At 38.3% G+C, this 19,118-nt stretch overlaps 1 protein-coding gene across 2 annotated transcripts in view; it reads left to right on the forward strand.

Moving 5' to 3' along the window:
• The window catches only part of UBQLN1 (ubiquilin 1), a 47,293-nt gene that overhangs the window by 22,606 nt on the left and 5,569 nt on the right, over positions 1-19,118 (forward strand). The window contains exons 3-8 of one of the 2 annotated variants that reach the window (XM_003911853.3): positions 2,491-2,606; positions 5,577-5,839; positions 6,696-6,854; positions 7,315-7,549; positions 15,870-16,012; positions 18,808-18,891. In XM_003911853.3, the coding sequence (XP_003911902.1) occupies positions 2,491-2,606; positions 5,577-5,839; positions 6,696-6,854; positions 7,315-7,549; positions 15,870-16,012; positions 18,808-18,891 (1,000 nt within the window). The remainder of the gene's footprint in view (positions 1-2,490; positions 2,607-5,576; positions 5,840-6,695; positions 6,855-7,314; positions 7,550-15,869; positions 16,013-18,807; positions 18,892-19,118) is intronic. The other variant, XM_003911854.4, reaches the window with a different exon arrangement.

Here is a 19,118-nt window from a genome sequence, read left to right on the forward strand (position 1 = left end):
GCTGGGACTACAGGCGCACACCGCCACGCCCGGCTAATTTTTTATATTTTTAGTAGAGACGGAGTTTCACTGTGTTAGCCAGGATGGTCTCGATCTCCTGACCTTGTGATCCGCCCGCCTTGGCCTCTCAAAGTGCTGGGATTACAGGTGTGAGCCACCGCACCCGGCCCAGCTTTTCTTTTAGTAAGGAAATTTTTAGACAAAGATCGTGAATGACTTATCTCCTTAGCAAACCACAAATTGATAATCATATTTCATTAAGTCTAAGGAACTTTTTTTTTTTTTAAAGAGAGAAGGTCATGCCGTGTTGCCCTGGCTGGGTTCAAGTGATGCACCCATGTCAGCCTGGGACCGTAGGTGTGCCACAGTGTCCAGCTGGCACCACCAGTTTTAAAGAGATACCTTTGTGTATCACTACAAAAGAATACTGCTAACTGAATTGATGTTTTCTTGTCACTTAAAAGGTTTATTTTATACTTAGTGAAAGAGCTCCTTTAGACTTACGTGGGTATGGAATTTTATCATATCACTCTTGCATGACATACAAAGACTTAGTTGTCAGTGTCCATATTTTTTCATACAGTATCAAACTCTGTTCTGTCAAGAGTGTTGATGGTGTAGCATTTCTTAAAAGAGCTCTCCAGTATTTTCTCCAGGATTTTGTTCCAAGCCATTAACACTCATTCTGTAAGTTTTTATGCTGGTATTCACCAACAGCAAATACTTGCTTTACTCATTCAAAATATTCCTTCTATTTTGGTGCTATTCTGAATACATGATAACTTCTCTCAGTGCCGATTAATGGTGTAATTTTTTTGAAGACACTTAATGTGGTAATTAAGCCTGTCACGTATGGTACAACAGTGTAGCCAGGCATTCAGTTGAAGTCATGTAGACTACATGTGCAGGAATGTAGTTGATGCCTGGCTGTCCGCAATTGGAAGACAGATCCTGATTTCAGAGATGTTAAAATGGAAAAATGTGTGCTTAGCTAAAGTCAGGGAAAGAAGCAAGGAGTGAGATTCAAAACTCTTGTCTGGTATCATATGGAAAGGTTTTCTTTATTTCTTTACTTTTTTTTTTTTTTTTTTTGAGACGAATTTTGCTCTTGTCGCCCAGGCTGGAGTGCAGTGGCACGATCTCGGCTCACTGCAACGTCTGCCTCCAGGCTCAAGTGATTCTCCTGCCTCAGCCTCCCAAGTAGCTGGAATTACAGGCATGCGCCACCATGCCCAGCTAATTTTGTATTTTTAATAGAGATGGGGTTTCCCTATGTTGGCCAGGCTCGTCACGGACGTCTGACCTCAGGTCAGGCCTCCCAAAGTGCTGGCTTTACAGGCGTGAGCCACCTTGCCTGGCTTATTTCCTTTTAGAGATAATACTAAATAATAATCAGGCCAGGCACAGTGGCTCACGCTTGTAATCTGAGCACTTTGGGAGGGTGAGGCGGGGCCATCACCTGAGGTCAAGAGTTCCAGAGCAACCTAGTCAACATGGTGAAACCCCATCTCTACTAAAAATACAAAAAATAGCCCGGCACAGTGACGTGCACCTGTGGTCCCAGCTACTCAGGAGGCTGAGGCAGGAGAATCGCTTGAACCTGGGAGGGGGAGGTTACAGTGAGCCGAAATCATGCCACTGCACCTCCAGCCTGGGTGACAGAGCAAGACTCTGTCTTTAAAAAAAAAAAAAAAAAGTAATAATTATTAATCATATTGATTGACTTTCTTTTGGTGAAGTCTCTCACTTTTTATTGTTTTCAAGAATTTCAGGGGCCTTAGTAAAACTGGCTCATAACCCTCAAAAACTAGAAGGGGATAGATTAAAAAGTTGTGGGTTTTTTTGTTAGTTTGTTTGTTTTTAAAGAGTCTCACTGTCGCCCAGGTTGGAGTGCAGTGGTACAATCTTGGCTCACTACAACCTCCACCTCCTAGGTTCAAGCAATCCTCCTTCCTCAGCCTCCTGAGTAGCTGGGATTACAGGCATGCACCACCATCCTGGCTAATTTTTGTATTTTTTGTAGATACAGGGTTTTACCATGTTGGCCAGACTGGTCGTGAACTCCTGACCTCAGGTGATCACCTGCCTCGGCCTCCCAAAGTGCTGGGATTACAGGCGTGAGGCACCACACCCGGCCAAGATAAAGAAGTTTTTTATATAGTCAAACTTTGTGGGTGTAACTGGTTACTGACTTCCCTCTTATGAAATAACCTATCTCCCTCTGTTACATAAGCAATATGATTAAAACTAATGAAATATTTATGTACGTTATACTCAGAAGGGGCAATTGCAGCATATTTTCTATTTTGCAGGATTTTATTTTATTTTGTACTTTTTGTTCCTAACGCTTAGTTTTCTCAGGCTTTTTATTAAATGATAATTTGATTTCATCTGAGAGTTTACTCTTTATTTCTAGATGTCAGGATTTCAGTGGTTCTTTCAAAAATAATCAGCTCTACTGCTTACTCTGTGATTAATTATTTTCCCTAGGCCTCAGGATCATTCAGCTCAGCAAACAAATACCGCTGGAAGCAATGTTACCACATCATCAACTCCTAATAGTAACTCCACATCTGGTTCTGCTACTAGCAACCCTTTTGGTTTAGGTAAGTGTCTTTAGTCATCTCCATAGGGATGGGAAAAAATACTCCTTTCCCTTCCTGGGTAGCTTCAGATAAAATGAGAAAAGAAAACGTATGTCACTTTAACAACAAAAATTTTAAAAAAAACTTATATATTCCTATAATTGTAGATATTAAGGAAATAGGTAGGGATATGGATATTCTTACATATCAGTTGGTGCCTTTCTTTTTAATAATGAAAGAGATGTAGTGTGTGTGTACCTGATCTGACTACCACATAATTTAGTATGAGTAAGATTAGCTGGTTATTTATTTATTTATTTTTTTGAGACGGAATCTCGCTCTGTTAGCTGGTTATTAATCATAAGCCAGCATCCCTGAATCATAATTTTTTCATTAGTAAAAGGAAAGAATCAGACTGCATTAGTTATTTTGTAACTGTCCTGAACACATGGAAAGGGGTCTGGGAAGCCAGCCTAGCCTAAAACTGCTTTTGCTTTTATTATATTAGTTTTGTTTTATTTTTTAAGAGAGACAGGATCTTGCTCAGTCACTGAGGCTAGAGTGCAGTGGTGCCATCATAGCTCACTGCAGCTTCAGACTCCTGGCTTATGGCGTCCTGCCTTGGCGTCCCAAAATGCTGGGGTTACAGATGTGAGCCACTGTGCCTGGCCTGTATTAGATTTATATATTGAGGTTCTGTGGAAGATTTTTTTTTTTTTTTTTTTGAGACAGAGTCTTGCTCTGTTGCCCAGGCTGGAGTGCAGTGGCGTGATCTGGGCTCACTGCAACCTCCGCCTCCCGGGTTCAAGCGATTCTCCTCCTGCCTCAGCCTCCTGAGTAGCTGGGATTACAGGAGTGTGCCACCACGCCCGGCTAATTTGTTTGTATTTTTAGTAGAGATAGGGTTTCACTGTGTTAGCCCAGATGGTGTAGATCTCGTGACCTTGTGATCCCCCGAAGTGCTGTTATCCATTATCTTTTGATAATAGATAGCCAATCTCAGTGGCTTATTACAACAAAGCTTCATTTCTTGCTACATTTTTCTGCATGCTACTTGCTTTTTACCGGTTTGTAAGGTGCCCGTCCATATAGTCCCTCAGGGACTCAAGGTAATGAAAGTCATTTTTCATTCTGCTGTATTATAGCTCTACCGTTTGGAACATGGCAGAAGAGACAGCTAAAGGGTTTTAAGTTGAACCTGCTGTACTTTGACCAGAAGTGGCACGCACAATACCATTTCTTGTAGTCCTTTGGCATTTCACATAGGCCTGTCCAAGTGCAAAAGAAATAATAAGGCTGCAAAATGAAATGTTTGGTGAGCACTGCAATCTGCTACTGTAGTTAGTCATACTGAAGTTTTTGTGGTTTCAAGAATGCATTAATACATTTATCTCTGTGCTTTTTGTATACGGTGTTCATTGTGCCTAGTATTCAGTCCCCCTCCTAACCTTCTTTACGTTTCCTAGCCAGAGTATTTATGCTCCAGACTCATTAAGTGTCGTCTCTTCTTCTGAAAGTAGGCATTCCACTTAGGTTATATTACCATAATATCCTGTGAATATTCTTTACTGAAGTACTTAACATCTGTGTAGACATTTATTTTCTTGTCTGTCTTTCCCACTAGATTGAGTTCTGAGAATGTCTTTCTCTTTGCCTTATTCTTAATACATGTGTAGCACAGTCTCTGGCATATATAAAAAGTGCTTAGTAAGTGAGGAATGAATGCATTTGGTTGGTTATGTAATTTTACAAAGTAAACACTTTGTGATTACCAAAGTAAGCACTTGGTCATCCTGTTGCTCTGTTAGGTTTCTCCTTGGTTTAAGTCCTCCAAAGAGAAATCTATTTCCAGGTGTTCCCTGGCTTTCTGTATCCTTGATTGGCAGTATCAGCCCTCTTGTACCCAGAGTTTATAGGTGAATTCTGGTTCCTGTTAATAGAACTTAAACTAGTCTTTTGGAAAGATTATTAGAAGTATAGTCTGGTGTGTGTATTTATTATTTCTTCCTTTAGCTGGCATATTCTGGAGTGTTTTTTTCTGACACCAGCCAGTTGTCCAACACCAGCTCTGTGTCCAAGATTCAGTTTCTTTTCTGATACTGCCTACCTACAGTTAGTATCCGATCTCACAAGTTAGCAGACTTAGTCCTGCAAGACTGCCCCTACTTCAGATACTAGTCACAAGTTCTAGGCCACCTGTACTTCTGACTGACCAGTTCTAAATTGGGGGTTCCCCTGACCTCCTCCTCAGGTTCAATAATTGCTAGAATGGCACCTGGAACTCAAGAAAACACTTATACGTTTACCTGTTTATTATAAAGGATACAACTCAGAAACAGACAAATCTTGAAAGAGAATTATAAGGGCACAAGGTATGTGGGGCATGGAAGTTCAGCTCAAAGGTTCCAGGTCCCCTCAGCGCACAACTCTCCTAACACTCAGATATGCTTTTCATGTTGAGTTTTCTTAATCTTATTGTTCAAGAATTTGCATAGAGCTCCATCTCCAGCTCCCTTCCCTCACTTTCTTGGTGGGTAGGGCTGAAAGCTTCAGCCCTTTAATCACTTTGTCTTTCTGGTGCCCAGCTCCTTTCTGAGGCTATCCAGGGGCCTAAGTCACTTCATTAGCATAATTTTCAAAAAGGGCTTGTAATGAATAATAAAAGATACTCCTGTCACTCAGAAAATTCCAAAGGTTTTAGTAACTCAGGATCAAGGAGAAAGACCAAATATTTTTATGTATTATACTACACACATGAAAATATATTTTGTTGATTTTATTACTTAAATTTAATAACCAAAGTGTAAATTTTTGGCTAATTTCAATGATAGGAATTAAATATTAGTAATAGGTATTTGATTTGTTTTTAAATGATTTCTTGTGATAGACTGTTGGGTCAACTAATACTTTTTTGCATCTTCATAGTTTATGTCATGTTAATGATAAATTTTCTGACTTTGGTTTGTATGTTTTTGCCCTTTGTCTTCTTAGGTGGCCTTGGGGGACTTGCAGGTCTGAGTAGCTTGGGTTTGAATACTACCAACTTCTCTGAACTACAGAGTCAGATGCAGCGACAACTTTTGTCTAACCCTGAAATGATGGTCCAGATCATGGAAAATCCCTTTGTTCAGAGCATGCTCTCAAATCCTGACCTGATGAGACAATTAATTATGGCCAATCCACAAATGCAGCAGTTGATACAGAGAAATCCAGAAATTAGTCATATGTTGAATAATCCAGATATAATGAGACAAGTATGTGGAAAGTTCTTTCAATTTGTTTAGCTAAAAAATGATATATTTGTTATTTAATTTTCTATGATTAACGAGATTGTCCTATATGTATGGTTAAGCTAAAGAGAGAAATCCTTATCTTTGTTTAAGAAAACTCAGCAAAGCCCTAATTTGGCTATTTGAACTCTGAATTTTCTGTTAAATTGAGGGATCTTTGTAAATAGTTTATTTTAAAGGATTAAGAATCAAAAAGTCCAATGTTGGAGATGGGAAATTCACTCATAACGAAGTGCTTCCTTCTTTATGTTATTTGAATGCTAAGTTCCTTTTTTGAGGTGAAATACACCAGGGATTATTTAAAATAATCTCCTGCCTTGTATATTGAATACAAAATTGCAACAACTCTAAAGCTTTAATTGGTTTTTATTTGTGATTCTAGAATCAGACAACACCTCGTTTTATAAAATAGAGTGTTCCCATGAGCTGAGCAGAAGAGGTTGGCTTTATAGGCATAAAAGGGCTGAAGAAAGCAAAAACGAACAAAAAGCAGATGGGTCATTTCAAAGTTACTTTCCTAATAGGGTTAAAATGGAGGGAACTCTTTCTTGTTACAGTGACTCACGTTGACTGCAGCTTACTATGGTTTTGAGGGGGAAACTGGCCCTTTTCATAGTTGACTTGATTACATGGCACTTGGCACAAGTGGCTCCATTTTGGTTTGGTCTGGTCTGCTGGGGCATAGTGCAGGAGGCTGGTCCAAAACAGTGGCCTCCCATAAACTTTGTTTAATGGCAGTTAATAAAGTAATTCATGTAATTCATGTGTATTTCAATGCCTTTTTTCTCTTTTTTAATTTTTTCGGAAATGTTTTTCTTAGACGTTGGAACTTGCCAGGAATCCAGCAATGATGCAGGAAATGATGAGGAACCAGGACCGAGCCTTGAGCAACCTAGAAAGCATCCCAGGGGGATATAATGCTTTAAGGCGCATGTACACAGATATTCAGGAACCAATGCTGAGTGCTGCACAAGAGCAGGTGATCCACTGGCTCCAAGGTTCAGGCCAAGGAGTAGCTTTCAACAATAAATATGCATGACTGAGGGCAGCTTTTATGGCGTGAAATGTGTGGCTTCTGAAGCCTTAAAAGTTAGTGGCCAGGCACGGTGGCTCATGCCTGCATCCCAGTAATTCTGGGAGCTGAGGCCAAGAGATTCCCAGGTCAGGAGCTCGAGCCCATCCTGGTTAACATGGTGAAACCTCGTTCTCTACCAAAAATACAAAGAAGGCGGGTGGTGGGCACTGCAGTCCCAGCACTGGGAGGCTGAGGCAGGGAGACGGCGTGAACCCCGAGGTAGAGCTTGCAGTGAGCCGAGATCGCACCACTGCACTCCAGCCTGGGCGACAGAGCAAGACCCGGCCCCAAAAAAAAAAAAAAGGTTTCTTGTCCTATTTAAAACAAAAGCTTATTATTTGTGATTTTTTTGTCTTTATTACAGTTTGGTGGTAATCCATTTGCTTCCTTGGTGAGCAATACATCCTCTGGTGAAGGTAGTCAACCTTCCCGTACAGAAAATAGAGATCCACTACCCAATCCATGGGCTCCACAGACTTCCCAGAGTTCATCAGCTTCCAGCGGCACTACCAGCACTGTGGGTGGCACTACTGGTAGTGCTGCCAGTGGCACTGCTGGGCAGAGTACTACTGCGCCAAATTTGGTGCCTGGAGTAGGAGGTATGCTTATAACAACTCAGGCTTTTTTCTTTGTTGTCCTCACTTACATAATTAAAACATTGTTTATACTCTTATTCTTTGTGCTTTTGTGTGTGTGTGTATGGTGAGTATCTTTTATAAACTATCTTTTTCATGTTGTTTTTTTTTTTTGATATAGAGCCTCACTCTTATTGCCCAGGCTGGAGTGCAGTGGCATAGTCTTGGCTCACTGCAGCCTCCACTTCCTGGGTTCAAGCGATTCTTCTGCCTCAGCCTCAGCCTCCTGAGTAGCTGGGATTATAGGCGCCCACCACCACGCCTGGCTTTTGTATTTTTAGTGGAAATGGGGTTTCTCCATGTTGGTCAGGCTGGTCTTGAACTCCTGACCTCAGGTGATCCGCCTGCATCGGCCTCCCAAATTGGTGGGATTATAGGCGTGAGCCACTGCACCTGGTCGCATTTTTTTTTTTTAATGGAAGCTTTAAATGTAGAGAGAACACTTAGTTATCTGTGTGGTTGTTACTAGAGCACATGTTTGCTGTCTTTAGCCTGGTTTTGTATTTTTAGATCAGTAGATTGTCAAGCACGTGTCTTGAGGTCAAGGCTATACTGGCTGCATCAGAGCACCTGCCAGATTTATTAAAAATCAGATTCCCAGATCTTACCCTCAGACTTTGTGGAGCTGAATTTTTCATAGTGGGGTTAAGATGTGTGTTTGTGTAAAGCAGATTCTCATGTGTCAACAGGTTAGAAATTTACTTTTGTCCACTTTTCTGTAGACTGGACTCAGTAAGTAGGTGTCTTCCTTTCAGCTGTTCAGATACTACATGCTGATGTTTTATCCATGAATTAGGTCCAAGAGCATTAGGCATAGTGACAGTTTTGGTCCTAATGCTTGGCATATAAGTAGGAAGAAATGAGGCATGGGAACACTTCCCTAAGATGAGACAGACTGGGTATGTTTTAAAAGTTGCCTGTACTTTGGCAGAGAAAGTGGAAAGATGAGGTGCTGAATGAAGAATTTTTAAAAATTCATTCCTGAAAGAAGAATCAGAATGAGAAGAGTAATTAATGATCACAGTTGATATATATTCTTTTATAGAATACAGTGGATATCTTGAGATTTATGTATATAATATAGTTTTTGTAAAATCTGAATACCATTTTAAAATCAATAAAAAATAATCTGTTCTATATTCTACTTAATCCTTGCTTGATACTTACTAACAATTTTTTGAGAGGGTTGCATTGTTCTTACTTTAAAGGATATAGAGCAGGCAAAGATTTAATCATATTTCCTGACTGGTTAGGCTATTGTTTTCTTTCCCTTTACCATGGTTGTCTACAGTAATAACTTTTGTCTAAAAAACCAAAAACCAAAAATCAGTTTTGCAACCTTTTACTCAGATATTTAATGGTTTGATACTTTTAACATTTCATGTTAATATTTCCATCAAAGGAAAACAAGAAATAGCAAGAATGAACTTTCTGTGCTGTGGCCTATCAGATTGTCAGCATATTTGTACAGTATTATGATTCTTACTCAACTGTGACATTTGATGCATACATATATGCACACACATACATGTAAAGATGAAATTCTTGACTCTTTTTTGGTCCTGTAAGCACTTACTCTAGAATGTAAGGAAGTGTTAGAGCAGGAGTTGACAGATTTTTCATGTGAAGGGTCAGATAATACTTTAGGTATTGCTGGCCAAGAGGCAAAATGGAGAATATTGCATCAAAAGACAAATTTCCACAAATTTTTTAATTGACAAAATAAAAAATTTGGTAATATTTAGTTACAATATTTTCCTTATATCTACTGATAAGAAGAATGGGACTTGTTTGGGGGAATAACATTTTGCTTAATTGAGGTTCAGTGTTCTGTTTACCAAAATTGCAAAGTTCATCTGTTAATAGTGATATGTAATGAGACTTGACTGACTTTATTCAAAATACATACTCATTCCAAAAGCATTTGATTTTAATAGCATATTTATCAGTTTGGAAGGCATTTATAGAATTCCGTTAGATAATGTTGTTTTTAACATGCCATTACATTCAGATTAATCACTTCGAAGCGAAGATTAGATAGTAGCTCCTCAATTGCACAGTTAAGTGAATTTTGAAATGTGAATTGCCTTTGCATTTGCATTGAGGTCTGAAAAATGTTGCTGGTAGTATGAGCTCAAAAGTAAATATTCAAATTTGTGGGAATGGAGATCTCATTTCTCGTGATTTTTTTTTTTTTTTTTGACAACATAGGAAGTCTGTAAAGCACCTTGACATTAGTTGTGATTCAAACAATTTTAGTTGTCAAAATGACTTTAGTATGATCACACATGAATGCTGCTTTGCTTTGTAGTTGTAGGTTGAATTCATGGAGAAGCATTACGAAGTCTCTAAGAAAAACGAATTCATATAGTAATTCAGTGTTTGGTGGTTGGTAGGTTGACAGGGTGGTGGTTCTCATTTACCAAAATTTTAGTCTTTGGCGTGAGCTGATAGAATAATGCAATGAAACTTTACATCTGCTAAGTCACCATCAACCTGTTGTGTGGTTAGAATGTTGAGCTATTGTCAGGTATATATAATGTCAGAATATTGAGCTATTGTTAATAAAAGTAATGAAGTTGACTATGGTTAAGTTCACAGGAATGAACAATGCTCCTCGTTGATACTCCTGGTTCAGTAGTATGTGATCTCCTGGTTCAAGATAGATCAAAATATTTTCCAGAGTAGCTCCTGATGAATAAGACAGTGAATAACTATAGTCTTTAAGGTTAAATACCTTACATTTTTATATGCTTTGAAAACATGTCCAACTAAGTCCTTTTAATTCCGCACATAGCAGATTCTACTTCAAGTTGTATAAAATTTGTATTTCTCAACTTTTTAAAAAATAGTCTTACCCTGGTTGTTCCATTCAGATTATTTATAGAGGATAATTTTTTGGTCACTTCAAACTTGCCATTGATTCCTCATACAATTGAGCAGTATCAGTAACATCTGTCAGCTCATCAGGAACTTAGAAATAGCACTCAGAATCATTTGCATTGTTTTTAAATTGAATATTGATATCCTTAACTCTGAGAAAAACTGTTCTTCCTGAGAGCCGAGTAGACTTCAGTGAGTTTATTTTCTCTGGACACATTTGGTTACTGCAATCGAGATTTAATTAACTGTTAGTCATGACTAGTACTTGGCTTTCTTTGGCTAACAAGTTACTTGGAAACTTAACTTTGGTTGCAGTCTTACTTTCATTTTTGTGAAAAAGTGGCTATGATGAGGTATTTCGTTTTAAAGTTTATATTTTTTCTGACCATTGCTTTTCTGTGAGTGGGGAGTATTGTGATGAGTAGTTGTACCGGAAGTGTTTATATATGTTGTATTCTTTCAGTGTCATTGCATAAGAAGCACAAGTTTTGCCATCTCATTTAATAAAATATATTCCACTGTGCCTTAGAAACCTGACATTTGTAACTCCCCTTCTTCCTTTTTTCTTGTTCTGGCATGATTGGTATATACTGGTTATTATTTTTTTTAATGCTGCAGTGATTTTGTGCTGCGTGAGTATAATTGATTCACTGTGATTTGTAGTAGTATACTGAACAACAGTATGAAGGAGGCCAGGTGTGGCATGGTGGCTCACACTTGTTATCCCAGCACTTTGGGAGCCTAAGGTGGGTGGATTGCTTGAACCCAGAAGTTTGAGACCAGCCTAGCCAACATGGTGAAACCTCATCTGTACAAAGAAGACAAAAAGTAGCCGGGCATGTTGTGCAGCTGTAGTATGGCTACTTGGGAGGCTGAGGTGGGAGGATTACCTGCACTTAGGGAGGTTGAGGCTGCAGTGAACTGTGATGGCGTCACTGCACTCCAGCCTGGGAGATGAAATGAGACCCTATCTCAAAACAAAACAAATAACAGTATGAAGGAGTGACAGTACCATAGACAGTTTCTGTTGCAAGTCCTCACTGCTTTTGTGAAAGCGCAAAACACCCATAGACAATAAGTGAGAATGACTGTTCCAGTAAAATGGTATTCATGGACACTGAAATTTGAATTTCGATAGTTTTCACATTTCACAAAATGTTTATCTTGGATTTGTTTTTCCCTTAACCATTTAAAAATAAAAACATAAAGCGATCTTTTTTTAAAGACCGAGTCTTGACCTGTCACCCAGGCTGGAGTGCAGTAGCATGATCTCGGCTCACTGCAACTTCCACCTCCCAAGTTCCAGCGATTCTCGTGCCTCAGCCTCCAGAGTAGCTGGAATTACAGGCACGCACCACACCTGGCTAATTTTTTTGTATTTTTTTCTTAGTAGAGACAGTGTTTCACCATGTTGGCCAGGCTGGTCTCAAACTCACGTCCTTGGGTGATGTGTCTGCCTCGGCCTCCCAAAGTGCTGGGATTACAGATGTGAGCCGCTGTGCTCAGCCAAAAATTGTTTTGGTTTGTTTTGTTTGAGACAGAGTCTGTCGCCCAGGCTGGAGTGCGTTGGTATGATCTTGACTCACTGCAGCCTTCTTCTTCTGGGTTCAAACGATTCTCCCTTCTCAGCCTCCCCAGTAGCTGGAATTACAGGTGTGCACCACCACACCTAGCTAATTTTTGTATCTTTAGTAGAGACGGGGTTTCGCCATGTTGGCCAGGCTGGTCTTGAACTCCTGACCTCAAATGATCCACCAGCCTCAGCCTCCCAAAGTGCTGGAATTACAGGTATGAACCACCACGCCTGGCTTTGAAACGTAAAAGCAATTTTTAACTCATTGGCTGAGCAGAAACATGTTATAGGCCAGATTTGTCCTGCAGGCTGTAGTTTGCCAGCCTGGCTTAGAATACAGACACACCTCATTTTGTTGTGCTTCACAGATAGTGTGATTTTCACAGTTTGAAGGTTTGCAGTGAGCCTGCATTGAGCAAGTCTGTTGGTACCATTTTTCCAACAGCATGTGCCCACTTCGTGTCTCTGTGTCACAGTTTGATAATTCTCACAATATTTCAGCCTTTTTCATTATTATTCTGTTATGATGATTCTGTAATCAGTGATCTTTGATGTTACTTTAGTAATTGTTTTGGGGTACCAGGAACCACCTTGTACCTGGCGAACTTAATCAGTAAATGTGTGTGTTCTGACTGTTCAGCTGACTGGCTGTTCCACTTCTCTCTTTCTCTCCTTGGGTCTCCCTGTTCTCTGAGACACAACATTGAAATTGGGTCAGTTAATAACTCTACAGTGGCCTCTAAGTGTTCAAGTAGAAAAAAAGAGTCCTGCATCTCTTACTTTAAATCAAAAGCTAGAAATAATCTTAAGTTTAATGAGGGAGGCATATCAGAAGCTAAGATAGGCCAAAAGCTAGGCCTCTTGCACCAAACCGCCAAGTTGTGAATGCGAAGGAAAAGTTCTTGAAGAAAATTATAAGTGCTACTCCAGTGAAGACATCAATGACAAAAAAGTGAAACAACTTTATTGCTGATGTGGAGAAAATTGTAGTGATCTGGATAGACAATCAAACCAGCCCACACCATTCCCTTAGGCCAAAGTCTAACCTAGAGCAAGGCCTTAACTCTTTAATTCTATGAAGGCTGAGAGGTAAGGAATCTGCAGAAGAAAAGTTGGAAACTAGCTGAAGTTGACTAGCTTAGGTTTAAGGAAAGAAGCCATCTCCATAACATGAAAGTACAAGGTGAGGCAGCGGGTGCTGTTGTAGAAGCTGCAGCAAGTTATCCCGAAGATCTAGCTAAGATCATCGAGGAATGTGGCTACATGAAGCAACCAGTTTTTAATGTAGGTGAAAATCAGCCTTCTATTGGAAGAAGATATCTAGAATTTTCATTTCTATAGAGAAGTCAATTCTTAGCTTCAGTGCTTCAAAGGGAAGGCTGACTCTATTAGGGGCTAATGTGTCTGGTGACTAAGGTGAAGCTAGTGCTCATTTATTATTCCAATAATCCTAGGGCCTTAAAAATTATGCTAGATCTATTCTACCTGTGCTCTATAAACAGGAAAAAAAAAAAAAAAAAAAAAAGCCTGGATGACAGCACATCTGTTTACAGCATGGTTTACTTAATATTTTAAGTCTACTGGTGAGACATTGCTAAGGAAAAGATTCCTTTCAAAATATTACTGCTCATTGATAGTGCATGTAGTCACGCAAGAGCTTTGATGGAGATGTACAAGGAGATTAATGTTGTTTTTATAAAAAGCCTGCTAACTAACACAGCATTCATTCTGCATACAGCCCATGGATCAAGGAGCAATTTCAAGTCTTATTTAAGAAATATGTTTCATAAGACTATAGCTGCCTTAGATAATGAGTCCTCTAATGGATTTGGGCAAAGTAAATTGAAAACCTTCTGGAAAGGATTCACCATTCTCAGTGTCATTAAGAACATTCCTAATTCGTGGAGAGGATGTCAAAATATCAACATGAATAGGAGTTTGGAAGAAGTTTATCCCTCATGGATGCCTTTGAGGAGTTCAAGACTTCAGTGGAGGAGGGGACTGTAGAAGTAGTGGAAATAGCAAGAGAACTAGAATGTAAGGTGGAGCCTGCCAGATGTGTTGGTTTATACCTGTAATCCCGGCACTTTGGAAGGTTTGGGCAGGAGGATACCTTGAACCTAGGAATTGAGGCAGCAGTGAGCTGAGTTCGTGCCACTCCCCTCACTCCAGCCTGGGTGACAAAAGCGAGACTCCATCTCAGTTCAAAATGAAAAGAAGAGGTGGAGCCTGAACACTGACTGCGTTGCTACAATGTCATGAAAAAACTTGAACAGATGAGTTGCTTTTTGTAGATGAGCAAAGAGTGGTTTCTTGAGATAGAGTCTACTCTAAGTGAAGATGCTGTGAACATTGTTGAAATGACAACAAAAAATTCAGAATGTTTTATAAACTTAGTTGATAAAGCAGTGACAGGGTTTGAGAGGATTGGCTCCAATTTTGAAAGTTCTGTGGTAAATGCTATCAAACAGCATAGAATGCAACGAAGTTTTCCTGATGTGGCAAGCTTCATTGTTGTCTTATTTTAAGAAGTTACCACAGCCACCTCAACCTTTAGCGACCACCAACTGACTCACTGTTAGCAACTTTTGGCAATAAAGTATTTTTAAATTTGTGTGCAGAGTGTTTTTTAGACTGAAGGCTGTGGCATACTTAATAGACTACAATGTCATGCAAACAACTTGTGTGTGGGCTGGGAAACCAAAAAATGTGTGTGACTTGCTTTATTGCACAGCAGTCTGGAAACAAACCCACAGTATCTCCAAGGTTGGACTCTAGGATGTGAAAAAACCTACGTTAAAATTTACAACATGAGAAAATAGGAAAAACAAGAACCATTAAAAACAGTAGAATTATAATAAACTAGAAAGATACGCAAGAGGAGTTAGATGTCTTAAGCCTGATATAACTACACTGGATGGAATAGCAGAAGAGAGATGAAAAACCTGATGAGTTGACTTGGCATAGTAAGTTTGAAAATATATTTGAGTTTGAGTGTATCTAGTTGGCAGTTGAAAATCTAGGTGTAAGTCAAGCAAATTAACTTAGTTTTCAAAGAAAATTTGCCTGAATATGCAGTTGTCATCAGATATGGAATTCACATAAATTCAGCTGTAGCCCTTGGCAATTAAAGGAAAAACAATAATCATAACAAGTGCTTTATACATTAATTTCTTACAACCACCCTATGAAGTAGATACCGCTTTCTCCATTTTACACATGGGGAACGCTAAACATGAGGACACTAAATAACTTGCCCAAGATCACAGGGGTTAGGTTAGATTTGAACCCAGGTAGTCAGGCTCCTGATACTGCTGGGAGTCACTGTTACCTGTGGTTTCAAATGTTAAATGTGCCTACTATTTTACTTAGTGAGTGGCAGTACGCAGTGAAAATGGGTGGAGGCATAAATCTTTTGTTCCTTTGGACATGAAGGCTTCCTTCTTTCATAAGGGTAAGCGATATTGAGTGCCAAATATGATTCTAATTAATCCTTCGCAGTCCTGGAGGAAAAGTTGGCTCAGTCTTTTTCACTGTATGGAATTTTTCAGCAGTAATTTTGACCGTATCTAATTTTTGCCTTAAGTTGACTTCAGAAGTCCTCCATTAGACAAGATTTTACTGTAAATACAACCAGAATGTTTAAACTCGTAAGTCCTCTTTTCCTGGTATATGTTGGGCATGTACTTTTAGAGATCTTTTAGTTTTAAAGTTCTTTCATAGTTCAATTGATACATAATATGTATAATCATTTGTACCTGGTAAAATTAAAGCTTTAACTTTTGTGTATTTTTCCTTAATATGTCTTTTTTTAAAACAAACTTTCAGCTAGTATGTTCAACACACCAGGAATGCAGAGCTTGTTGCAACAAATAACTGAAAACCCACAACTTATGCAAAACATGTTGTCTGCTCCCTACATGAGAAGCATGATGCAGTCACTAAGCCAGAATCCTGACCTTGCTGCGCAGGTGAGTTTGTAATTGTATTGAAAAGGACTGTGCAGTGTGAATTAAAATAACCTAATCTAGTAATTGTGATTTTTGGCACATTTGTGTTGTGTATGATACCTTAACACACTAGAAAAGTAAACTGTGTCTCCAGTTTTTTAGACCATGTATTTCTTTGTCGTAAATTAATACAAAGCATCTTTATCTCTGCCATTCATTGACTAGAAAGAAGTGCAGGTTTCCTTTGTTTCTACATATGTTGAGTTAGGAGACAAGTACAAAGTTATGGAATGCCCACTCTTTTGAAGATAAACTACTTAATTGTAAATCTTGAAAGCAATTAAGAGCAATGTTAATACGTTTGAAATACTTTTATTTAGTAGATCACTCAGATTATAATAGTCACACTCAAAATGGCAGTTGTAAAATAGTATGAAGTCATTTATTAAAGACAGGGGGATTTGTCAGAACAATGTTCTCATTCTTTCAACTATTGATTTCCCTGCTGAAGATCGTATACTGGTCCCTTATTAATGTATTCCTTTTTCTAATTTGTTTCTAAAGAGACCACAGCTAAGAAAATTAGGGGATCTCAATGCTGGCTGAACATTCAGGATCACTTGGGAAGCTTTATAGACAGTACTGACACTTGGGCTCCATCCTTAGACATTTTGAGATAATGGCATCTGATAACTCCTTCCCCCTCAAGTTCTCTAGGTACTGTCTAGGTTCCTTACCATAGGGCTTGAAAAACCACGGAGAATGTGAAATAAACCTTGATCATCTGTAGTTTATATTTGCTGTTTGTTAAAAACGGCTTCTGTAGTGCGTCAGAAATTTGGAGGACTTTATAGTTAATCCCATCCCTTACATTTTAAAAGCTTTAAGTCAAATGAATGGTTTGTATTTTCTAAATTCTAGAACTATATTGATTCAAGTATCTTTGACGTATAATTCTCAGTAATAACTTATGCCCTCACCAAATTTGTGAAATTGGAAATAACGAATTTTAAGAAGAATTTTTGTGTCTGTGATTCTGTATATTGGAGGTACATTTTATGGAAGATTGATTTATGCATATGAAACTTATCAGACTGAGTTGTTAGTATTAAATGCCTCAATTTACCATAATAAGCCATTTTAAGTGTGTATATGGCTAATACTGAATGTGCATCTTGCTTTCAAAATTTGACTTTAACAAGCACATGCCTAGCAATTTGTAATAATCTTACATTAGTAAAGTGACTTGAGCACTCACATACTATTTTTTTACTCTAAAGCACAATGTTGCTAATACTAGATTGGCAGGTCTTTTATTACAGATAGTTTAGAAACCATTACAGTGTTCTTGTTATCTGCAGATTAAAATCTGTGTTTTTTTCTATTCTTTTGATTTTTAAATATTTAAAAAGAGTCTTTTCTATTCTTTTGATTTTTAAATATTTAAAAAGAGTCTTGAGTGTAAAATCTTGTAGTATAAGCACTCAGGTAAGTTATAAGAAATATCCTAATCAAATGAGATGATTATCTGCGAATAAATACATTTAAGATGACATGATTTTTTAATATTAAATGAAGTAAATTCCAAAAGATATGTGTGCTAACCTCGTTAATATGTTCATAATAAAGAAGTATTTGACTGGAACCAATAAAGAAGCAGGTTTGTTGACCTTAAGCTGATATTAGTTTACTTACTGTGAACTTATTGGTCACTTTGAAATAAATACTGTATATTCCTGAAAGGTTGTCTGACATCTGCTTTGGTTATTGTATTGAAATTAACTAAAAGATCACTTTGCAAGAATTGGGGTGAATTTACTCTACCGGCATTTACATTGCTCTTAAATACAGTTAACTACTTTATGGCGAGGATCATTTCCTCCCCAGACTTTGGATAGGTAAATAGGCTGTCAGTAAATCCTTGTTAGTTGACTTTTTTACTCCATCTGGAGAAAATGATATAAAATGTGTCTTTTGAAGTTACAAGAATTTATTAGTTTCTGGTTATGCTGATTGTGTATTTTAATCTTATTTTTAGGTATATGACATCATACTAATATTGATCCTGATTTTTAAATTCTTAATGTTTATTTGAAGGTTAGGAGATGCCACTTTTCTCATCTCTGGTGGTAGTGAGGTGAAATCCAGATGCTAATCTTGGTGTTCTCAAATGGATTTACATATTTTAGGTCTTAAATCATTTAAATACTTTCCCCAGAGGACTGTTGGTGCTAGGCCTGGCTGATTTTCACCTAGCAGCTCCATTTCTCTGGCAAGTTGGTTGCTGTTTTGCGGTGTTATTTTTTTGGACCTAATATTAGCTGTTTTGTAGTAGGCGGGTAGATGTAGTGGTCCTTTTCAGATCTGGATTTTCTCTGTGCCTGCCACTTGTGTGTCGAGGTTTCTAAGCAAGCCATGTTACATAGTTTCATGTATTGATGTTTATGTTTATTCTGTCAGTGTAGTTGAAAATATATCTTCATGAATGCCAGTTACTCCCATTTTTCTTTCAATGGCAAATGTTCACCTTTGTTCAAGGAAAAGCCTAAGAAAATGATTCCTTTTATTTTTTAGGATATTGCATGTCATTATCATAACCACCATTCTCATTGAGAGAAAAGATGCCTTGTTTTTGTTTTTATTCTTCTGGAGATCCCTCTTGTGGACAGTATCTTCCCTTTTCCTTTTTTATTTATGTTCTACCTTCCTCTCTTTTAAGTGCCAGTTTAGGCACTTGGGGGAAGATAGAATAAAACAAGGTACATTACTTGTTTCAGATATTTCCAGTTAAAATTGTTTGAACACTTGCCCCATAGATGATGCTGAATAATCCCCTATTTGCTGGAAATCCTCAGCTTCAAGAACAAATGAGACAACAGCTCCCAACTTTCCTCCAACAAGTGAGTAAGACAAGATGTTAGCTGTCTTGGGTAATGATTTGCTTGAAAAAATTTGATGATATACATTTTCCTTGCTCTTCTCTGGCTGATAGCAAAACATAGAATAGAGACCAATAATGCTGTCAATTCTTAGAGAATTCAGCTTTATCTTAACTGAGTCCCATTTCGTTGCTGACCTTTTGCTTATGTTTCTTAAACAAATTCTGAGGAAAGAACCATTTTGTTTT

Source organism: Papio anubis, chromosome 13, assembly GCF_008728515.1.
Source record: "Papio anubis isolate 15944 chromosome 13, Panubis1.0, whole genome shotgun sequence".
Classification (NCBI taxonomy): Eukaryota; Metazoa; Chordata; class Mammalia; order Primates; family Cercopithecidae; genus Papio; species Papio anubis.